General features: G+C 40.2%; 2 protein-coding genes and 1 long non-coding RNA gene across 3 annotated transcripts; 1 reads left to right on the top strand and 2 right to left on the bottom strand.

Moving 5' to 3' along the window:
- Nucleotides 1-5218: 5218 nt before the first annotated feature.
- On the top strand, nt 5219-9678 carry LOC122023667. Its single transcript, XR_006123175.1, has 5 exons — nt 5219-5525; nt 8593-8887; nt 8959-9119; nt 9272-9386; nt 9536-9678. It is a non-coding gene; the product is annotated as an uncharacterized LOC122023667 (long non-coding RNA).
- LOC122023666 (vacuolar-sorting receptor 6-like) lies at nt 6112-9864 on the bottom strand. The gene is made up of 13 exons (XM_042581919.1): nt 9576-9864; nt 8681-9373; nt 8512-8600; nt 8349-8418; nt 8007-8090; nt 7861-7937; nt 7693-7774; nt 7435-7517; nt 7294-7357; nt 7062-7190; nt 6589-6698; nt 6401-6506; nt 6112-6318 (listed from the first exon to the last, which is right to left on the bottom strand). The coding sequence occupies exons 1-12, from the start codon at nt 9862-9864 to the stop codon at nt 6402-6404; spliced, it is 1875 nt and encodes a 624-aa protein (XP_042437853.1). The 3' UTR covers nt 6112-6318; nt 6401.
- A 9310-nt stretch (nt 9865-19174) lies between these two features.
- On the bottom strand, nt 19175-20792 carry LOC122024863 (protein ECERIFERUM 26-like). The gene is made up of 2 exons (XM_042583585.1): nt 20226-20792; nt 19175-20141 (listed from the first exon to the last, which is right to left on the bottom strand). The coding sequence occupies exons 1-2, from the start codon at nt 20658-20660 to the stop codon at nt 19302-19304; spliced, it is 1275 nt and encodes a 424-aa protein (XP_042439519.1). The 5' UTR covers nt 20661-20792; the 3' UTR covers nt 19175-19301.
- Between the last annotated feature and the right edge of the window lie 628 nt (nt 20793-21420).

The raw sequence follows: 21420 nt of genomic DNA, 5'->3' as shown, positions 1-21420 counted from the left end.
CCTTGTTCAACATCTATACTATTCATGATATTAATTACCTCGTACCTACTGTTGAGAGTTGCTTCAAAATTCTTCTATCTTTGATGCGATACAGATGCTAGAAGATTTCCTGAAATGTGATTTTTCTAATGTCTAATTGTTTCATGCCTAAAGAGAGGAGAAGAAATATCATGTGCCTAAAGGGAGAAGAATGTAATGTCCATTATTTCTCTTATGTATATCATGCATGCTATATATGGCAGTTATTCGTCGCTTGGTCAATTTGTTGAGTATTATTATTATTATTATTATTATTTTCTATGCCTATTTTGCTCTTAGATTCATGAATACTGCTTGACAGTTGCTACTGTTAATTTTAACAACCCATCTTAGTTCCACCATTCACTTTGAAGATGCTGTTCAAAGCCATTTTAGATCAATTACAAAGTGCTAGCTTACATCATAGAAGGAAAGGCAGTGCGGGTTTTTTTTTAAAAAAAAAAAGTTATAGACTAGAGATGAAAAAAATAAAAAATTATTAAGGTTAGATACGTTAAATCTCGAGTAATATATCGGTCTGGTTCCATGAAAATTTTTCATCCATCGTCAGAGTACATTAGTAAGTGCTCACGGCGAGTGGTCCAAAAGTCCAACATCTCTTAATTACGTGTGTCATTTGAAGAAAAAATCCTTGTAAATGTGTCATAGTTAGAAATCAAATTATGGGTGTCTGGGTAGCAAGTGGGCACCCTTCCATTGCACCATAGCCCCAGGGGCAAATAAACTAGAGATAAATGATTAACCAGGTCAGATAATATCGAATCTGGGATGATTGGTCTGGTCCCACGAAAGTTTCATACTGGCCGCCCAAGTAAATTAGGAAAGTACACATGGAAGCACATTCGAACAACCAATATTCTTAGTCCGCTATAGATTAAAGAGAAAAATTTTAAATAATACTAATAGACTAGAGATAAGACCCACGAGGTGGGGTAAGAGTCTGGGAGATAATTACACATTTTTTGGTTAATTAGTTAATGGTATGGTTAAAAATTATTTAAATATTCGAATTAAATTCACTTATATGTTAAGATGATCTGAGCTGATAATCTCAGGCTGCTAGCAGGAGCTGGTTTATGTTAATTGCTGAGTGCAGTCTGAGTAGACTCGCATCCAAGTCGCACAGTAGAGAGGTCGATCGAGCAGTAAGGTTGAGCAAGTTCGGTCGGACAGAGAGCCGACTGGGCGAGAGACTGGTTGGGCGAGCAGATAGGTTGAGCGAGCTAGCGTCGACTGAGCGAAGAGGTCGAGCGGGTAAACGGATAGGCAGACCAAGCAAACGAAGGGGCCGACCGGGCGGACGAGGAGACTGACCGAGCGAGTGGACGTAGAGGTCGAACGAGCTGACCGAGCGTCCAAGCAAGTGGCCGGCCGGGCTTTGACGCCGAGTGGGACTAGCATAACAGAGCGAGCAGCGGACCGAGGAATGCGCTTGACGCAGTTTCCTTGAAACAGATTCGCCCCACCTCTGACAGTGCTTCGAGATTTACACGGGTCGTCTGTTTCCCAAAATACAACGGTTAACCGTGATTCCACCAAGCACTAGTGATCACGGCGAATTGAATGGTACCCGAACTATCACCAGCACTTCGTCGAGCAAAAGTTGCACGACAGAGGAGGAGAGAACATAGGTAGAGAGCTTCTGCTGCTTTTCTATGTGTGTCACCTTTTATATAAGAGCTCAAGACCAAAGAGCAGTATTAATAATCGTTAAAAGATCATTATTCACTAGCCGGCAGTAGTACCCGAACTATCATAGACACTTCACCGAGCAAAAGTTGCATGACAGAGGAGGAGGGAAAACTATCTATGTGTTGACTCACAAGTCGTGCTCATACACGAGTCAACATGGTTCAATCACTACAAAATAATACAGTTTTATTGACGGAATTACCAACGGGCTTTATTATCCGTTGGTAATTTTCGGCTTTTATGACGGGATTGTTATTCCGTCGGTAAACCTAAATATTACCGATAGAATTATATATTTCGTCGAAAAACTCGTAAGTTTACCGACGGAATATATAATTCCATCGGTAATATTTAGATTTACCGACGGAATTGTTATTCCGTCGGTAAACACGCCTAAAAAAAACTAGTAACCCTTCCCTTTCTTTCCACGCGCGCGGACGACGACGGCTAGCATTCTCCTCCGATTCGCCGGTAAGACGAATCTCCCCATCTCTTTCCTCTTCCCTCGGTGGCGGCTGTGCTGGCTGCCAGATGGCTGCTGTGCCGGATGCTGGTGAGCCGGCTGTGCCAGACGTTGTCGTGGTGGATGTTGCTATGTCGAACATAAGGATGTAAACGAGCCAAACCAAGCCGAACAATATTAGGCTCGAGCTCGGTTCGTTTAAGTTATATTCGGGCTCGAGCTCGAATCGAGCTTTTATCACAAGGCTCGAGTTCGGCTCGTTTTAGAATTATCAAGCTCGCGAACAGTTCAAGCTCGGCTCATTATTAGCTCGATTATCAAAGTTAACGAGCCTAACTTGTTAAGCGAGCTCGGGCTCGTTTTCGCGCTCGTTTAGAGCTCGTTTTGCCTCGTTTTAGAACTCGTTTTTTGGCTCATTTTAAGGCTCATTTTAGAGTTCATTTTTTTGGCTCGTTTTAGAGCTCATTTTTTTGGCTCGGTTTAAGGCTCATTTTAAGGCTCATTTTTTTTTGCTCACGAGCCTATAAACGAACATGTTCGCGAGCTCACGAGTCGAATATCCTTAAGCTCAAGCTTGGCTCGATAAATCTGTTGAGCTCGAAATCGAGCTCGAGCTCGGCTCGATAAGATAAACGAACGAACTTGAACGAGCTTTTTACCCAATCGAGCTCCGAATAGCTCGCGAACCGTTTGGTTCATTTACATCCCTAGTCGAACACACTGCTGTGCCAAACGCTAGCAGATGAAGGATGTGTCATTTGTTGATTCTCGATCTCAGACTCTACATATAAGATTATTAACTTTATTACATTTGTTCATTTCTATCTTAATTAGTATTTAGTAATACTGATTAAATTGGATATTATATTTTTTGTATACAGCAACAAATGACAGAAAGGGTGGCTCAGGCATCTCAGCCATCAGTAGAGGGGGGAGAGTCACAGTCTCTATCCACCGACGCTCTAAATGAGATTTATTATGATGTTGTCGGTAGAAGGACAAAAAACTCTACCCTCTATGGCCTTGGTTCTCAAGCCAAAGTTGCATTTGATTGTCTGAGAAATCCAGCAGATCATGCTAGTTCCTCTTCTTCTAGTGAGATGCAGTCTTTAAGACGTGAAAATCAAGAATTGCGCACTCAATTGAAATCAATGGATCAGAGGATGGCCGATATGAATCAGTGGAGAGCTGATGAGGAGAAGAGAAGAGCTGAACGTGACAAGAGTAATGAAGCTCTGATGGCCCAGATGCGAGAGATCGTGGCTAATTTCACCCAGGCATCACATGGTTTTGAGTTACAAGAGACTCAAGATCCATTAGACGGTGGTGATTAGCATTTTCTGAGGTATGTTCAATTACACTTTAGTTTTTTATTTATCATATATAGACCGTGGTAATATATTTATTCTGTTTTGATATTATAATATGCTCATTTAATTTTTAAATGTTTTATTAATATATGTTTCAGGAGTCACATTCGGTTCTATTTATATATTGACTCTTCATATCATCATATGCTCATTTTTTGTTCAGGTATCATTTTATTATAAAAAAAAATCGTTATACATATATGCAAAATTATTTATTTATGCATCAACATGATCATTTAATATTTATCTTTAAAGACGCCTCAAATGTAAGAAATCTGATTCTGAATAACTCGCTTCTTATCTACAACGAAGTCTGAATTTTATCTCTTGGAAGGTGTCTTCTATGGCACTGAAGGTGCCTTTCATGAACAGTGCGAAGGCTCCTTCCATAGCATGGAAGATACCTTGGGTACTGTTCACCAGAGACATTTTGTGTTTCTTTTGTCTTACAAAAAGTGTTAGTCCAATAATTTGCAAGACAATGTTAGTGCAATAATAAATAGTAGTAATTGAATCCTATCTCCTTGAAACTAGGATCTAGTCAGGGTCTCAATTTAAATTTCCATCTCAATTTAGGTTTCTGAAATGAACCTAAATTGGACCGACACCTACTGTCCCTTCAAACGGAGACGCGTCCTCCAATAACTTACCTCTACTTACCACGTGTAGAGATACCTTCCGGAATCACACATCCGTACTTCGGGAATCAAATATCCCAATCTACCGCAATCGCACATCCGGTCTTCTCCAATTGAGAATCGTGTTGGTGTTGCAAAGTTACAAACATAGTCCCACATTGAAAACACATGGAAAAGATCATGGATTTATAAAGAGAAAGATATCTCCATTGGCATGAGACCTTTTAGGAAGAGCCCAAGAGTAAAGTCACGAGGATTTAGTCTCAAAGTGGACAATATCATACAATTATGGAGATATCTAAATTCTTTTCGATTCAATCAATATTATTTTCAAGAATACATTCGAACAACTGTATAGATTCACAAATTTAGGCGCTCGGTTAAATTAAGTGTTGATCAACCGTTATAATAATAGACACGTCTTTAATATATAATATAATCTTAGATCAATCGACTTATTTTAAATAAATTCTGAAAATTAAATTTTTCATCAGTCAAGAAAGTTAAGGAAACACTAGCCTAGTGTGATAGACTCAATTCCCTACTGGACTCCCAATAATGATAGAACCACTCAACCACTTTCAGTGCCTTTGTGTTTATCTCTCTCCCCTTTCGCCCTTTGTTAAATTACGGAAAAAGTTTTTGTTATTTCTGTTGATTCTTTTATTTAATAAATTTAAAATACAAATGAGCACACCCATCTCGAGAATATTCATTCAAAAAATACGTAATTAAAAAAAAAAGAAAAAGGGAGATATTAGCTCGATGCATGCTATTTGATAACTATGTGGGGCCGGGCGACGAATAAGGATAACTTTTTTAATTAAAAAATAATAATAATTTAAGTTAATTTTATTGACTATGTTTTAGGGTGACTGATCCAACGTCTTACTTAAAAAAAAAATCTATAAATATATTATAATTGGAGATTGAACCAATCTGAATGTCAATTTAAACGTCCTGTAATAGCCCGGGGACTAATTTTCCTAATTAAATTATTGTGGCCTGTTTTATTTTCAGTGAAAGGAAAATTTGGCAGAAAAAGGAAAAGCAAAATGAGGGCTTTAGGTAAATATAGCCAGGCATTTGGGATTGGGGCACGACGGCTGTTGCTCTGGCCGGCGTTGGGCGACCGGCGGCGTGACGGAGACCACCAAGCAGGTGGGGATTAGGGCATGTTGGTGACTTTTCCGGTTGGTCTTCTCGGAGAGTCGAGGAGGCAACTGGATGGGTCGGCGGGGGGCATCAACCATGAGCGACGTGCCGGTCTTGCGAGGGCAGGATAGCAAGAGATGAAGACGATTCACAGGTTGCATCTGACAGGTTCGCATTTACTTCGCTTCGTCAATTAGGGCAGCTCTGATATCGTGAAAGAATGATTAGGAAGAAATTGAGATTGGGAATAAGAAGTTTCTACGGTATTATTTGTGATCAATTGTTCGCTATAGATATAAGTTTTACATAAAATTTTCAATTTGATCAGTTCCTTGTTGATCGATTTTTCCTCTCAAAGCTTGCTTGATTATTCCATTTGCTTGCACTCAATTATGAGATTTTTCTTCTGTTCAAATTTCATGATTTGGATACAAGATACAGCTAAATTTGTTGGAGTTCAATCCGTTCTTGGAGGCACCATGGCTTATTCATAATTGTTTTCCTCTTGAATCTGATTTGGAGCAGGTTTCATTTGTCGTTAGAACATGAACATTAAGGGTTTGAACTAATGACTTTCTCTATATAAATATAACTACATTAAGATAACATTGAAAACGACAAAAATTTGCTTTTGTTTTCGTCAAAAGAAATATGGCAGCCTTCTTTTTTTGTTTGAGGAGTATCATATTAGGAATTCCTGGAGTCCATGATGTATGTTTTGATCTTCCAAAAGGACCGTTTTGCTATGGATAAAAGGAGACCAAAAAAACAGATCCACAAAGTTTATCTTACATGCCAACAAAAAATGGTGGCTGGTGGACGTATCTTTCATAATGTATGAGGAGTAATTATTCTGAAATTGATACCAAACATGACCTAGTAACTTGAAAATCTGTGGACTCAATAAAATCTCTCCATGAATTCTCAATGTCGGTATATTGAATATACACCTAAATTGCTCCTGCTAAAATAAAAAGAAAAATGCTTATCAGAAAAATGTTCAAAAGATTTCAACAGGATAGACCTGTAACCAACGAAGAGACCTTATAATGCAGTTGATTCTTGTCGTAAAGATTGGATCTCGTTGTTGTGGCTATCAAGCGGCATGTATTGTGACATAATAGCCATTATCTCAGAGTCCATGTAAGTCTGCAAAAGAAAGGTAGCATGAATTCAACTATTTCGTATAGGTCGGTTTACTTTCAAATTGAGTTGGTAGCCAGAAACATACCCTGAGTCTGTATTTGTAGAATATATATCCTGCTAGTCCAGCACCAGCCACACATGAAATTACTATGATTGACAAGATCCATCCAAACTTTGATGCATTGTTACTCTTAGCTGCATTACAACAGAAAATCAATGATTCCGAATAGTATTTTTCCTAGGGAAAATAAGAAAAAAAATCTATAAATGCTAAATAGATAGGTGATCCTCTTTAATTTAAAACATTTCATTTCTTAGAAATAGGTAATTATTAAACAAAATATAGACCATATATAATTTGGGAATAAAGATACAATGGCCTTTTAAATGCAAAACGCACAGATTCAGACATTCATTACCAATTAACTAAGAACTAAATAAAAGATTATTTGATCAAATTAAATTTGAAAATGCATCACTTTAAAAATGTAACTATTCTGGTTCTTACATTTCTGTAGTATTCACTATATATTTGTTTTCTGTATTGTTTTTCCTTACCTATGCATGTATCCTCCCCCTTTATGTACACTAGGTCACCCTTGCATTTGCAGTCATATCCACCCCATTTGTTCTTACACTGGCACTCAGGGCAGTTGCAAGCAAGTTTCTCCTTACATTCATCAATATCTACCACATACAATAAAGACAATTATTATTAGAATTTTATATGAAATGCAGCAAGTTAGGAATCCCTTTTCCTTAAGATTAACTGCAACAGTCTAAAAACTACCTTCACATTTATAGCCATCTCCATAGAATCCATTAGGACAGCGGCAACCAGTCAACTCTGAGTCCTTTGTGCAGAAGAGTAAGTTAGTTAGCTGCACTAAAGTGGAAAATTAAACTTGTATACAGTAGTTTATGAAGTTACCAAGCAAGCAGAGTATGTTTGTTTGTCTTTTGTCTCGGTCCAGCAACCTCCATTGTCCATTGCACATCTTCCTGGTCCTACCGCTGTGTAGACCAAAGTACATTAGTTCAAGATAATACAATTTATATAGCAGTATGTTTTCATCAATATGGATACCAATGAGGAATGTAGATTAAAGTGGTAAGAGGTAGACAAGAAAATTTCTGTAAATTTTCTTGTAATACTACTCTTAAAGCTTCTCAGACAGTTAATATTTACCTTTGCAAGCTATGTAGCCATCTCCTTCATACTTTACATTATTCACTACAGGACACACACACAGTCTACCTCTGAAGGTATCCTGCAGAAATTAAATTGACATAGTTTAACTAGAAATGAAACTTCCTCTCAACTCCTATAAACAATGTTAATTAGATGAGAATGCACCTTGCAGGCTGTGATATTTGACTTTGGATCCTGCCAACATCCACCGTTCGATCTAAGGCACTCATTTGTCTCCATATCTGAAAGACAATGAACCCAGTGCCAATCATAACAAGCTCCAGTATGTAGCTAAAAATTGTTGTTCAAACCTTGATTTAGGCATACAGGAGGCTCCGTAGCTTCCTTGAATCCTGCACATATAGCTTTGAGAACAGTCTTGCTCTCTAGTTTCCCTACGTGAGAAAAACAAAATACTTGTTATAAGTGCTACTAGTATCATGAAATACTTTTGATTACTCTAACTAAATGCTTAGATTGTAATTTTAACAAATGAGACTAGAAGGTTGAATTAGTTGTATTAATTCAATCAATTATTTTTCTTCTATGATAAATTGATAGTTGGTCGATGACAGCCAGATGAATTTGTTTGAGATATAATTCGTCAACTTGTTTGCTAGGCGTGATTGAAGACAAGGGATCGGGAATCAAACCTCGATATTGAATATTATTTATGACCAAGGTGGGTAAAATAGTTACATCTCCACGAGAACCATGGCCAATCTATGTTAAGAAAACATGTCAGTGTTTCATTCAGATATGCTATGAGAAATCTGAATCATTAAATACGCAGTAAACTCATTGTGTCTTAGTTACCTGTATTTCCTGCTCTATCTTTAGGACATCATTTTCAGCATCTGCTTCTGGATCACCCATGCATCTGTTAACCTTGTCCAGGGGCAAACCTGATACATCAGAGTGAGCCGCATGAGCAAATGCTTCTCTTTCAAAATGGTGGAGGAAATGATCAGTTCGATAGACTTGCCGAGGGACTTGACGACCTCTTCTGCGCAATCTCTGCTATAGCTCTTGTTCTTCATGGAGCACCTGACATGGAAATCAGTAACAAAATCCCACCAGACCCAGGGCCTCCCGGTCTCATTTCCAACTCTGTGAACGCAGAGCTGCCTCAAGTTCTCGATCACCACATCCTTGCCATCGTACCCCTCGCTGAAGTCCTGCTCGGGATCAGGTGCGCAGTATCTCCCCTTGTTGATGCACTGAGCTTTGCATTGTTTGCTGAGTAAGTAGGCATCAGGGCAGAACCAGGTGATGTAGCGCGGCGTGAACTGAGTGAAGCCTCCCCTCTCAAGCAGCTGCGCGTGGCCCTTGAAGTTCTTGACGAAGCTCATCTGGTCGTCGCACCGAGGGCCGCACTCGTCGTTGCTGTTGGTCCAGAACTCGTACTCCACCCGCTCGTCGGGGTGAGGCATCGACTCCCTCCAATCCAACTTTATGATCACCAGCTCGTCCCTCTTCGCCAACGCCTTCTTGAGGGCCGCCCCGAACTCGCGGTTGATGAGGGCGGCAGGGATGTTGATCTTGTCGACGTAATCCGTGTTTTGGCTTTCCTCAGGGTTGTCCATGGTGAGGAGGGGCTCGTCGATGTTGTCAGCGACCAGAACTGCAGCTGCGCCAGCTTGCTGTGCGTTCCATGCCTTCAAAGCAAAGTAACAATCTGGAGCAAGTAGGTAACGGATTAGCCAAGCTCTTCTGGTGCAATGCCTTAACATGGAGCGTTGTCTTAGTTTTTGATCTAGACATCTCAAAAAGTTTAAGATCCGAAGACAAACTTTGATCTATCAAGAATGATGACGAACCAAATTGTCTGTTATGACAGAAGAACAAGCAGCAAGAAGCAAGAATTGGTGGTGGCTCACCTCCTCGGTCAACTAGAAGGATGGCAGGGCGCCTACTGGCCCCCGTCTTGAAGGGCTCGCCGTCGAAAGCGTTGCAGGCCGTGGAGTTCACCTGGTACTTCACCACGCCGACCATCGTCCCGCCGTAGTTTGGCACGCCGAAGTTGGCGAGCGCCGCGTCGTGCCTCCCCTTTATGTGCTCCGGCCTGATCACCTTCACGGCGCTCTTCTCCACCACGAACCGTGCTGACGCCGAGCCGACGACCGCTGCCGCCGTCAGGACGGCGAGCACGGCAGCAAAGCCGGCCATGTGCTTGCTTTCGGCTTCCCCTCCCCTCCTCACCGGCAATGAGCTTGGGCAGAGTAGGACCTCAGAGGAGGAGGAGGAGACTCGAGAAAAATTAAACTAGACAAGGATCAACAAGCCTCATGCATGGCGCAGTTGTTTACTGGTAGAGGTTTGCTTAATCTCTACTACTATAATAATTGTATTTGGTGATCATGTCATGTGAGGGAGGCTTCTGATGTTGACAAGGAGAGATGATGAACCAACCACTGCCATGGAAGGTGAAAGGTAGTTGCTTATATTGCTAAAAAAAAAAAAATTGTTAGAATGGACAGGCAACCTGATGCACCTCCCGAGGTCAATGTTTTGAAACCTGATGCAAATTACATAAAAATTTGCATCTGTAGATAGAGAAGCAAAGGTGATGTTACGGTGACACAAACACAAATTACAAATTACCGGTAGAGGTTTCTTTCAAAGCCCAATTAACATTTTAATTAATTGATCAACCAAATATCTTGACAATGGCCAGTGGTTCATCTGCACTGCGGTTGGTCTCATAAACTGAGTAATCAATGGACAGTTTAGTTGAGCTTTCAGAGTTTGCTTCATCAACCGTCTTTTGCATCCTCAAGCAATCCCATGTCAGCTTGGCATCTGGGCAGTATTACGACTTGGAGTTTGGAATCACTTTCGTGAGTTGATAAAGGTGAGACTTGCAACTAAAGGGTGTCCAACCAATATGTTTATTTTTATTTATTTATTTTCTGATTTATCGCATTTTGAGTATATATTGTGTTGAGGTCATATGATTCATGACCTCAACTCCATCTCAACCTAGCCCATAATTGATTTGGTCATGACGCTACTCGATCACACAAGGAGATTTTCTAGATCAATCCACCAGTAGTTGATAGATTTACTATTTCTCTCGTCTAGTATTTTGAGATGCGCCACGTCGTTTGAGTACTCTGCGCATATACTAATCATGTTAATATACCATACATGTCTTCAAATGATACAAGTTTTTTTTGGTGATCTTGGTGTCATATGAACCCACTTACCATGAGCTACTTTCAAACTTCACTAGTTGTTCCATAATTGCATGACCACCAAATCTATCCAATTTAGTGAAATTAGACTCTACCTTTGCTCTGGGATAAGATTCACGATTTTGCTCCTTTAGGTAAACTAAGTTTTGACTATATTCTTTTTTTTTTAATCGTGGTACTGATTAATAATGGAGGCGACTGACTTTGTCTCATGGAAAGCGTTCGCAGAGATTCATCCAAGCGATCAGCATTCTTAAGAAAATTTTTACAATGTGTCCCAATTGGAATTCGATACCTAATTAAGTATTTGAAAAGTTGGTTGACTGTAGTCCCGGCCACTTCGACTATATTCACACCTTCGAACTTCATCAATGCTCTCTTAAATTGTCTCCATGGAGCCATTGGCTTAAGTTTGTGATGTGATGTCTTTTTGGTCAAATGAGATAAGTTTCCAAATTGATAGATTTTTAGGTAAATTCCTTCATTTAGGCTTTCCAATTTGTATTTTATTCATTTTTGGTAAAATTTTATTTTAGTAATAAATCAATCGTGGAAAATCTAAATTTAATTTGACTTGATTTGATTTGATTTTCTTATTCCTATATGATACTATATTTTTATTTCGTTAAATATATACTTTTTATTTTTGGAAATATTTCTCGAATTTCAAATATTATAAGCCCCTCCTACAAATACGAGCATAATTTTTTTAAGATTTTCTTAATTATTCTGCATAGTTTAATCCTGTCTTATTATACGTTTTTGCTGCATTAGTATCAACGATATTAATCCTTTGTTATTATGTGCTTCCGCTATATTAATATTTTTAAATTATTCCATAGGAATCAATCTGTTTCGGATAGTTAGCTATGTTCCTTGCAACTACACCATAGAATATTCTTTAACTATTTGGATTAAGTCATCATCTAAGGTTTTTTCTTGCCTCCTCATAGGATGAATATAATTCATACCATTAGGATTTAATGAACTAAATGTAATAACTGTAATAGAACTAATTACACTAATACAGTAATCTATAATTGCACTAATAAATGACGAGCATGTAATAAACGTTAATAACAGTAAGGGTTAAGAAATTGTGTATCTCCGGTCGAAGCGTCGGACGTGCCGACTGTCTTTAGAGAATTGATTGCCGCCCACGGTGCAGAGGCTCTCCGGCAAAATCCTCCCAAGATCCGACAACCGCTTGCGTCGCTCGTAGGTGCACTCCAAAACGAGCGGCGCACTCGGACTCAACCTCAGATCGCTAACCAAGCCTCAGAACTCAGAAAGAAGGAAGAAGAAGTAGAAAGCAAGGAAGAAGGAATGCTTTGCTTTCTGGAGTAAATTGAGAAGGAAGTGAGGAAGTGTATTTATACACTTGAAGCAGTGCAGAGGAGGGACGCACACTTTGCTTCTGTACCTCTTCTCCCGCGCGGATGCGTTGTTTCGCATCCTCACGCAACGCGAACAGAACCGAAGCACTGCTTTGCTTCCTCACGCGGACCAAAATCGAAGTTCGAATCAGAACCGGAAACCAAACTGGTTTGGTTCAGACTGAACCAAATCAGCAAAAACAGACCGGGCCGCCCGTGAGCGCAAGGCCCACGGGCTGGGGATTTGCACCCCCCCTGCGCGCGTTAATCGCGCACGTGACGCCCGGTTTATGGATTTCCGGCTCGAACCCCCCAAATCCACTCGATTTGGGCTTGGCCCACGCATGCGTGTAGGTCCTCTTATCATTGCTAAGCAAGGATGGAAGGGCTTCCTATATAGCCCTTCCAAGCTTCTCCACTTAGCAATGTGGGACTAAAAACACTCCAAAAAAAAATGCTTTGAATTTTAAAACAAAATTCAACAATCCCCCACAAATTCAAATCATTTTAGTCAAAAACAAAGATATGTTCTGAGGCTTGGTTGCAATGAGCTTTCAGTGAAAATACCTTCCGGTTTGAATTTTCACCTAAGTACACCAATCTTATTCACATAGGTTTGAAGAGAACAGAGTCTTGATCTTAAATCTTTTATATGTGAAGATTAATTGGTAACAACTCATCACTGGCGACGGTTGAATCCTTCTGGATTGGTGCATTACGGCCATGCCACCGAATCTTGTTTCATAAGTGCTAAGGAGAGTTGCCTAGACCCCCCACACTGCGGCCTCACAGTTACACTTACATAGGTGAGTTCTCCAAGGATGTATTGCAAGCATCCTGTCATTAAGACCTTGAACTCATTAAGAGCTCCTAAGCTCATCCTTACTAGCAGTCAAGCATCTATCCAGGGAAGAGACTATGAGATTACATCTCAATCAATTTGATGCTTACGTTTCACCCTTATAGCTTGTTTGTACCACATTGAACCTACTTTTTGGGATCTCCAATCAGATAGGTTGGGTTGCCGCTATAGATGAAACCAGGACAGGCCTCAGTCTCATTCCCTTACTGGATCTCTTGATTTTCTCAGAATCAAGTCCTTTAGTGAGTGGATCAGCAATATTGTCTTTTGAACTTACAAAGTCCAATGACACCACTCCAAGAGATACTAGCTCACGAATAGATTTCAATCTTATTCGTACATGTCTCTTCTGTTTCTGGTTATACTTGGAGCTTCTAATCTGAGCTATTGTTGTTTGATTATCACAGTGCACTGAAATAGAAGGTATTGGCTTCATCATTAAGGGAATTTCAGAAAGAAGACCCTTAAGCCAATCAGCTTCAGTTACTGTGGTATCCAAAGCACACAATTCTGCCTCAGATGTAGAACGGGTTATAATTGTCTGTTTAACAGACCTCCAAGCAACTGCACCGCCTCCAAGTGTAAAGACATAACCAGTAACGCCTTTACACTCAGCAGTGTCAGCTATCCAACTGGCATCACTATATCCCTCCAGGACTGCAGGGAATCTCCCATACCACAAGCCCAAGGATATAGTTCCTTTCAGATATCTGAATACTCTATCTAATGCATCCCAATGCGTTCTGTCCGGACAGCTGGTAAACCTGCTCAATTTCGATATAGCAAAAGAAATATCAGGTCTAGAACAATTTGCTAAATACATTAGACTACCTATTATTTGTGAGTATCTTAATTGAGACACTGCCACACCACTCTTATTCTTGTGGAGAATTTTTGAAGGATCATAGGGTGTGACTACAGATTTAACTTGGCTATAGCCATATTTCTCTAATACTCTCTCAATATAGAGTGATTGAGAAATTGTTATTCCATCAGTTGAACGAGTCAACTTTAGCCCTAAAATCATATCAGCACAACTCATATCCTTCATATCAAACTTACCACTTAAGAGGGTCTTAGTCTCATTAATAATAGAAATGTTAGAACCAAACAGTAGAATATCATCTACATACAAACATAAGATAATACAATTATCACCTTTCATTTTAGCATACACACATTTATCAGAGTCATTCACTTCAAAGCCAAATGATAGCATAGCTCTATCAAATTTTTCGTGCCACTGCTTTGGGGCTTGCTTCAAACCATAAAGAGATTTGACTAACCTACAAACTTTGTTCTCATTTCCAGAAACTACATATCCCTCAGGTTGATCCATATATATCTCTTCTTCAAGATCTCCATTAAGGAATGCCGTTTTAACATCCATTTGATGGATCTCAAGATGATATATGGACGTCAATGCTATTAATACTCGGATTGTAGTAATTCTTGTAACAGGAGAATAAGTGTCAAAATAGTCAATCCCTTCTTTCTGTTTGAATCCCTTAGCAACTAGGCGGGCTTTGAATTTATCTACTGACCCATCAGCTTTTAGTTTTCTTTTAAACACCCATTTACATCCTATAGTGTTACACCCAGGAGGTAAATCTACTAACTCCCAAGTGGCATTAGAGATAATAGAGTCCATTTCACTTTTAATGGCCTCTTTCCAGTTCTTAGCTTCAGGAGAAGTCATAGCATCTCTATATGTCACAGGGTCACCTTCTATATTATAGGTGATAAAGTCCTGGCCTAAATCCGTAGGCACACGTTGCCTCTTGCTCCTTCTCGGTTCTGTATACTCACTAGATTCATCTAGTCTAGAGTGACTTGAGGAAGGTGTACCCACTACGGATAATGGGACCTCTACGGAAGAAGGCTCACTTCTAGTAGAAATACTAGATTGAGGTGTTCTCGTGTTCATAGGAAATATATCCTCAAAAAATGTAGCATCGCGAAGTTCTACAATAGTATTTGCATCTATTCCAGGAATTTCTGATTTAATAATCAGGAACCTATATGCAATACTATTTTGAGCATAACCCAAGAAGATACCATCTACGGTCTTTGGACCAAGTTTTTTCCTTCTGTGTTCAGGTACTAGTACCTTTGCAAGGCACCCCCACACTTTAAGGTATTTCAAACTTGTCCTTCGACCTTTCCAAAGCTCATATGGGGTTTTATCCCTTGACTTCATTGGAACTCTATTTAGCACATGGCATGCAGTGTATAGAGCTCCCCCCACATAAAGTTGGGTAACCCAGAACTGCCTAACATGGAATTAATCATATCTTCAAGGGTTCGATTTTTTCGTTCTGCTATACCGTTAGATTGAGGACTATATGGAGCAGTTACCTCATGGATTATACCTGTATCTTGACAAAATTTTTGAAACAGGTTCGAGGTAAATTCTCCACCCCTATCAGACCTTAACCTCTTAATAGTTTTATCGGTTTGATTCTCAGCTTCAGATTTAAAAATCATAAATTTATCTAAAGCTTCATCCTTGGTTTTTAGCAAATAAACATAACAATAACGAGAGCGATCATCAATGAAGGTAATGAAATACCTTTTATGGTCTCTCGTTATTACACCGTTAAACTCACAACAGTCAGTATGAATCAATTCTAAAATATCAGAATTTCTAACTGATTTGAAGGGTTTACGGGGTTGTTTATATTGCACACAAATTTCACATTTTTTCTTATCATTTATAGCATGCTTAGGGATCATGTCTAGATTCATCATCCTTTTTACGGTATTAAAATTGACATGTCCTAATCTGTCATGCCACAGATCATAAGACTCAATGTTATATGAACAACCAATATCAGAAGTTTTATTTAATGTAGCATTTTCTACATTGAGTTTAAATAAACCTTCATTAAGGTAACCTTTTCCAATAAAGGTTCCTAAATGTAATATTACAACTTTATTACATTTGAAGTTCAACTCATAACCAGCACGAACTAATTTTGATCCGCTAATCAAATTTCGACGGACCGCTGGAACATGATGCACCTCATGCAGTGACAAGACTTTTCCAGAGGTGAACCTCAGGTCAACTTGTCATATCCCAAACACCCTGGCTGCAGAATGGTTCCCCATGGTCACGGAAGTGCCTTCAATTACCTGATAAGTAAGGAAGGCAGATCGATCAGCACAACAGTGTACATTAGCACCTGTATCAACTAACCATTCATTGGGTTGATAGATCAAGTTTAGTTCGGGTTTGAAGGTAACAAACCTATCGCCGGTGTCGTCACTAGCAGTCACGACATTTACTTGTGCCTTAGTGTTGGACGTATTGCTTTGGTTCTTGTCCTTTCGCTTAGGGCAGAATTTGGCATAATGTCCAACCTGTCCACATGCCCAACAAGGCTTAGGTTTAGTTCCAGTTTTCTTTTGAACCTTTGGGTTGGGTTTCATCTTGTTCTTCATTTTCTGATTTTTGAATTTCTTTTTGTCAAATGAGACTACTACATTCGCCTTTGGAATAAAATCCATAGGCATTCTTGTATCATCATTTTTATGTTGCTTCCGATATTCTTCTTCGATATTTAAGGCAATCATCAAATCTTCGAGAGAGATTTTACCTCTCCGATGTTTAAGAGTCATGCCAAAATCTTCCCAACTCGGAGGCAATTTTTCGATGATTGAAAAGACCTGAAATTTTTCAGGTAATGGCATATCTCCTTCAGCAAGACCATGAATTTGGACTTGGAATTCATGTGTCTGCTCTATCACAAATTTGCCTTCAACCATTTTGAAGTTTAGGAATTTTGCCACAGTGTACTTTTCTAAACCAGAATCTTCAGAGTTGTATTTTTTATCCAAAGATTTCCACAGCTCTTTAGCTGAAGCGGTTGAACAGTACACATCAAATAGTGCGTCTGAGAGGGCAGATAGGATTCTCCCATGACAGAGATAATCCCTTTGCTTAAACCTCTCTAAGGTAGCACTACGAGCAGATTCCTCTTCATTGGGTGAAGGAGGGTCTGTTTCTATAACGGAGAATAGCCCTAGCGTAGTAAGCCAAAATTTCATTCGTTGTTGCCAACGTCTGAAGTTTTGCCCGAAAAATCTTTCGAGTCGGGCGCTAGCCTCATCGGACCCCGTTACCCTATCGTTCATCATGTTTATTGATGCTACAATCAATTCTCTAAAATTGTAATAATTGTAATAGAACTAATTACACTAATGCAGTAATCTATAATTGCACCAATAAATGACGAGCATGCAATAAACGTTAATAACAATAAGGGTTAAGAAATTGTGTATCTCCGGTCGAAGCGTCGGACGTGCCGGCCGACTGTCTTTAGAGAATTGATTGCCGCCCACGGTGCAGAGGCTCTCCGGCAAAATCCTCCCAAGATCCGACAACCGCTCGCGTCGCTCGTAGGTGCACTCCAAAACGAGCGGCGCACTCGGACTCAACCTCAGATCGCTAACCAAGCCTCAGAACTCAGAAAGAAGGAAGAAGAAGTAGAAAGCAAGGGAGAAGGAATGCTTTGCTTTCTGGAGTAAATTGAGAAGGAAGTGAGGAAGTGTATTTATACACTTGAAGCAGTGCAGAGGAGGGACGCACACTTTGCTTCTGTACCTCTTCTCCCGTGCGGATGCTTCGCTTCCTCACGCTGACCAAAACCGAAGTTCGAATCAGAACCGGAAACCAAACTGGTTTGGTTCAGACTGAACCAAATCAGCAAAAATAGACCGGGCCGCCCGTGAGCGCAAGGCCCACGGGCTGGGGATTTGCACCCCCCCCCCTGCGCGCGTTAATCGCGCACGTGACGCCCGGTTTATGGATTTTCGGCTCGAACCCCCCAAATCCACTCGATTTGGGCTTGGCCCGCGCATGCGTGTAGGTCCTCTTATCATTGCTAAGCAAGGATGGAAGGGCTTCCTATATAAGCCCTTCCAAGCTTCTCCACTTAGCAATGTGGGACTAAAAACACTCCAAAAAAAATGCTTTGAATTTTAAAACAAAATTCAACACTAAATACTCAGAAGCAGAGATGGATCTTACTTAGGATTGTCATGGACTATAGTCCAATTCATTTTTTATTATCTATGTTAGTTTTTTATTTAGCCCACTATAATTCACTCTTTTTACATTCAAAGTTCATCCCACCTCATTAAATTCATTACTCCCCCAATTCTAATTTCTGGATCCGTCCCTATTCGTAAGTGAATCTAATGTTTGACTTAGTAAAAATTTATTTATAATTGCTTAATATGCAAATGTGGAGGTCCCGAGGAAAAAACTATTATACATAGTCTAATCTTACATTGCAAAGGTTGTTTTCTCTATTTAAACTCATGACATTTAAATCACATGGCAACAACTTTACTATTATGCAAGACATCCCTTCAAAATTTAATATATACAAAGTTAATTAAATGAACAATTTTAAACATGTCATATGTAAAAATTGTTAATTATTTATAAACAATATCCACAAATAAATGTTTATGAATCATAGTCTTCAATAAAACTCTTATCAAACTTATAAGTAGATCAAGAAGCTCAAACTTATTAACCAACTAAATAAGTTCAAATTTGTAAAAGTTTTAAACAAGTAAACAAATTCAAAGTAAGAGCTCGATATATATAATATCTAAACAAATTAAGTTCAAGTTTAGAAAAAAAAAATGACATTTATGAACGGCTTTATTTATTTTAGATTGAAGTTGGTCAAACAAATTTGAACAACACAACACAACAACATGTTTGCAATCTATGCATGACACTTTGGTGTCATAGTCTCACATGCTGCCTTGTTTTCAATCTACAAGGCACAATTTCATACCTACTTTTGCCTTTTATCATTTCCCTATTGCTTTCTCATATATTTGTTGCTGTTTGGATCAGCACTAGTTTTGTTTTCCTGCCTAAGAACTGCTATCACAAATCTTCACTTGATCCCTCTATTTCTCGTAATTATGGTTGGCTTTGTTTTTGTTTATCAGAGTTCAGTTTGAGTAGAAGAGTGTGAGATGCAATATAATGAACTCCTTCAAGGAACTCAATTCATTCTATAACTCAATTGGAAGAACCCCCAATTAATTTATTGATCAGGCCAAATGGATTCAGAAAAGTGATAACAAGAAGCTGGAAGTGGAACACGACTAGCTCAGCTCATGATGTCTGGGACAGACACATGCTTAAGCGATGCCGAAATCGCTGCTGAGCACTCGGCACAGGCTCGGGATCTCATCTTCTGGCAGGATGACCATCACACTTAGATCTGTTCTCTGAGGAGCCTGAAGCACCAGAATTGCTCCTTCCTCACCGACGCCGTCGACGCTGTAGTCCACTCGCACAGGCCTCTGCCCCTTGAGCTCTAACCCATACAAGTCGATCCCTCCCATGTCGACAAACGTTAGATTTGCCCCATACAGTAGAAAATCTTGCTCGCCAGTACTGTTGTCTCTGTCAACCAATGCCTCGTCCATGTCCTGTTTCAGGATTTTGGTTGCCAGTCCCAACAGCTCGACGCTGGCGGCTGAGGAGTCTAATTTGATCGTGCTTGTTCTGAACTTGTTGTGCAGTATCTCATTGTTCTTCGCCGGAGTTCCGGATCGGCATATGGTCGCCAATTCGGGTTCTCTCCGGCTTCGAATTCTCGCCAAGCACCGCCAGAACAGAGCTGAGATCGTTTCAAAAGGAGGGACTTGCTCTCCGTGCAGCTTCTGGAGCTCAGTTTCAGTGATCCTGAAGCAATGTGTTGCCATTTTACGATGTGTGGGAGGGAGCCACACATCTTCAGCTATTTCAACTTGCTTGATTGGAGCTGGAGCTGGAACTAGAGCTGGAGCTGGTCCTTGAGGTGCTATCACAGGTTCTTCAGTGTTTTCCTCATTCTTTTGTGCTATCACTGTTTGTGGATTGCCACTGAGGAGCTCTCCCCAGAGGTTGATAGAATTCGTGGCTGACTCTGGATCGCCTAGAACATGAGCCCAGCTGTATCCAATTGCCATCCCTCCATGTTTGAATCTGGTAAACTGCAATTCACGGTTTCAATCATTGAGAAGTTTCATTAATTAATTCGATTTCAGAAATTAATTAAACTGAGGAAATTTGATCACCTGGATGTAAACCAGCGGCGAGAAGTACAACTCCGGGCCGAGCACCTTGTCCGGCACGAGGCTCCTCCACCTCGACTCGCCGCCCTCCTCCACGTGCAGCCACTCGTCCATCGTCCGGCTACAGCTGGCCTCGACGATCCTGAGCCCGGAGTCGTTGCACTTGATGAACGGACGGCCGCCCTCCGCCGCCCGCCGGATCCTCCCGGCGAGGGGGTAGTACACGTTGAGCCATGGGAACATGGGCTTCTTGAGGTCCGTAATGGCGAGCCCGTCGACCACCTCGCTGGGCGCGAAGTAGTACACGGCTCTCAAGTAGTGGAGCTTCATGATGAGGTCCATGCCGCCGAGCTCGTGCACGACGGCGCTGCCGGTCACGTCGCCGGGCACGACTGACGAGAACCGGTGGCCGGTGACCGCCGCCTGGTCGGAGCTCATGGACTCAGCCACGCGGATGAGAATTAATGAAGAACAAAGGGAACAGCATTGCTTTGCGCATATATAGAGCCACAGTCTAAAATGAAACACAAATGAAACTGATTTATTGTCTTTATATCATTTCATTTCCAGGCCAGGGTTTGGATAATTTGGACATTAATATCGATCGAGGCCGATGAATCGGTCTATCCAGTCAAGATCGAGTCCAATCAGTAGAATTGAGAAATCAATTCTAGATCAGGAGCCTGATCAAAACTAGTGAATTGAATGGAACTAGCTAGAATGCATTATATATATATATATATATATATTATTCCCTTCCTCGTTACATTAGATCGATCAATGATGGAAAGATTATCAATGCAGACAAGCCTCAGCAGTTATTTCTCCATGCACAGAATCAGATATGCTAAAGCTGTGAATTATATTGCTTGAACAAAGAAGACAGATGTAGAGTTGTTAGGCAGTAAGGATTAATGCAGGTCTTCAGCAGTTTTGTTGATTAGCAGAGAGAGTCACATCGAGAGATCGCTAGATAAGAACAGTTGGCCCATCTTTATGAGGAAGATTACGTACGTCCATATTCATTGCCCGCATCATCCGTGCACATGCACACTCTCATCGTCTTGCCAACCTATGCATTTCTTGACCTTTATCTTTGATGTTGCATTATGAGATTTGTTTATGGTAAGATGTTTCTTTTTATTTATCAAACATCTAAGGATCTGTAAATTAATAGATGAATTTTTTTTTTATAGAT

The sequence above is a fragment of the Zingiber officinale genome, chromosome 9B, assembly GCF_018446385.1.
Source record: "Zingiber officinale cultivar Zhangliang chromosome 9B, Zo_v1.1, whole genome shotgun sequence".
Lineage (NCBI taxonomy): Eukaryota > Viridiplantae > Streptophyta > Magnoliopsida > Zingiberales > Zingiberaceae > Zingiber > Zingiber officinale.
This window is presented reverse-complemented; position numbering and strand designations above follow the sequence as displayed.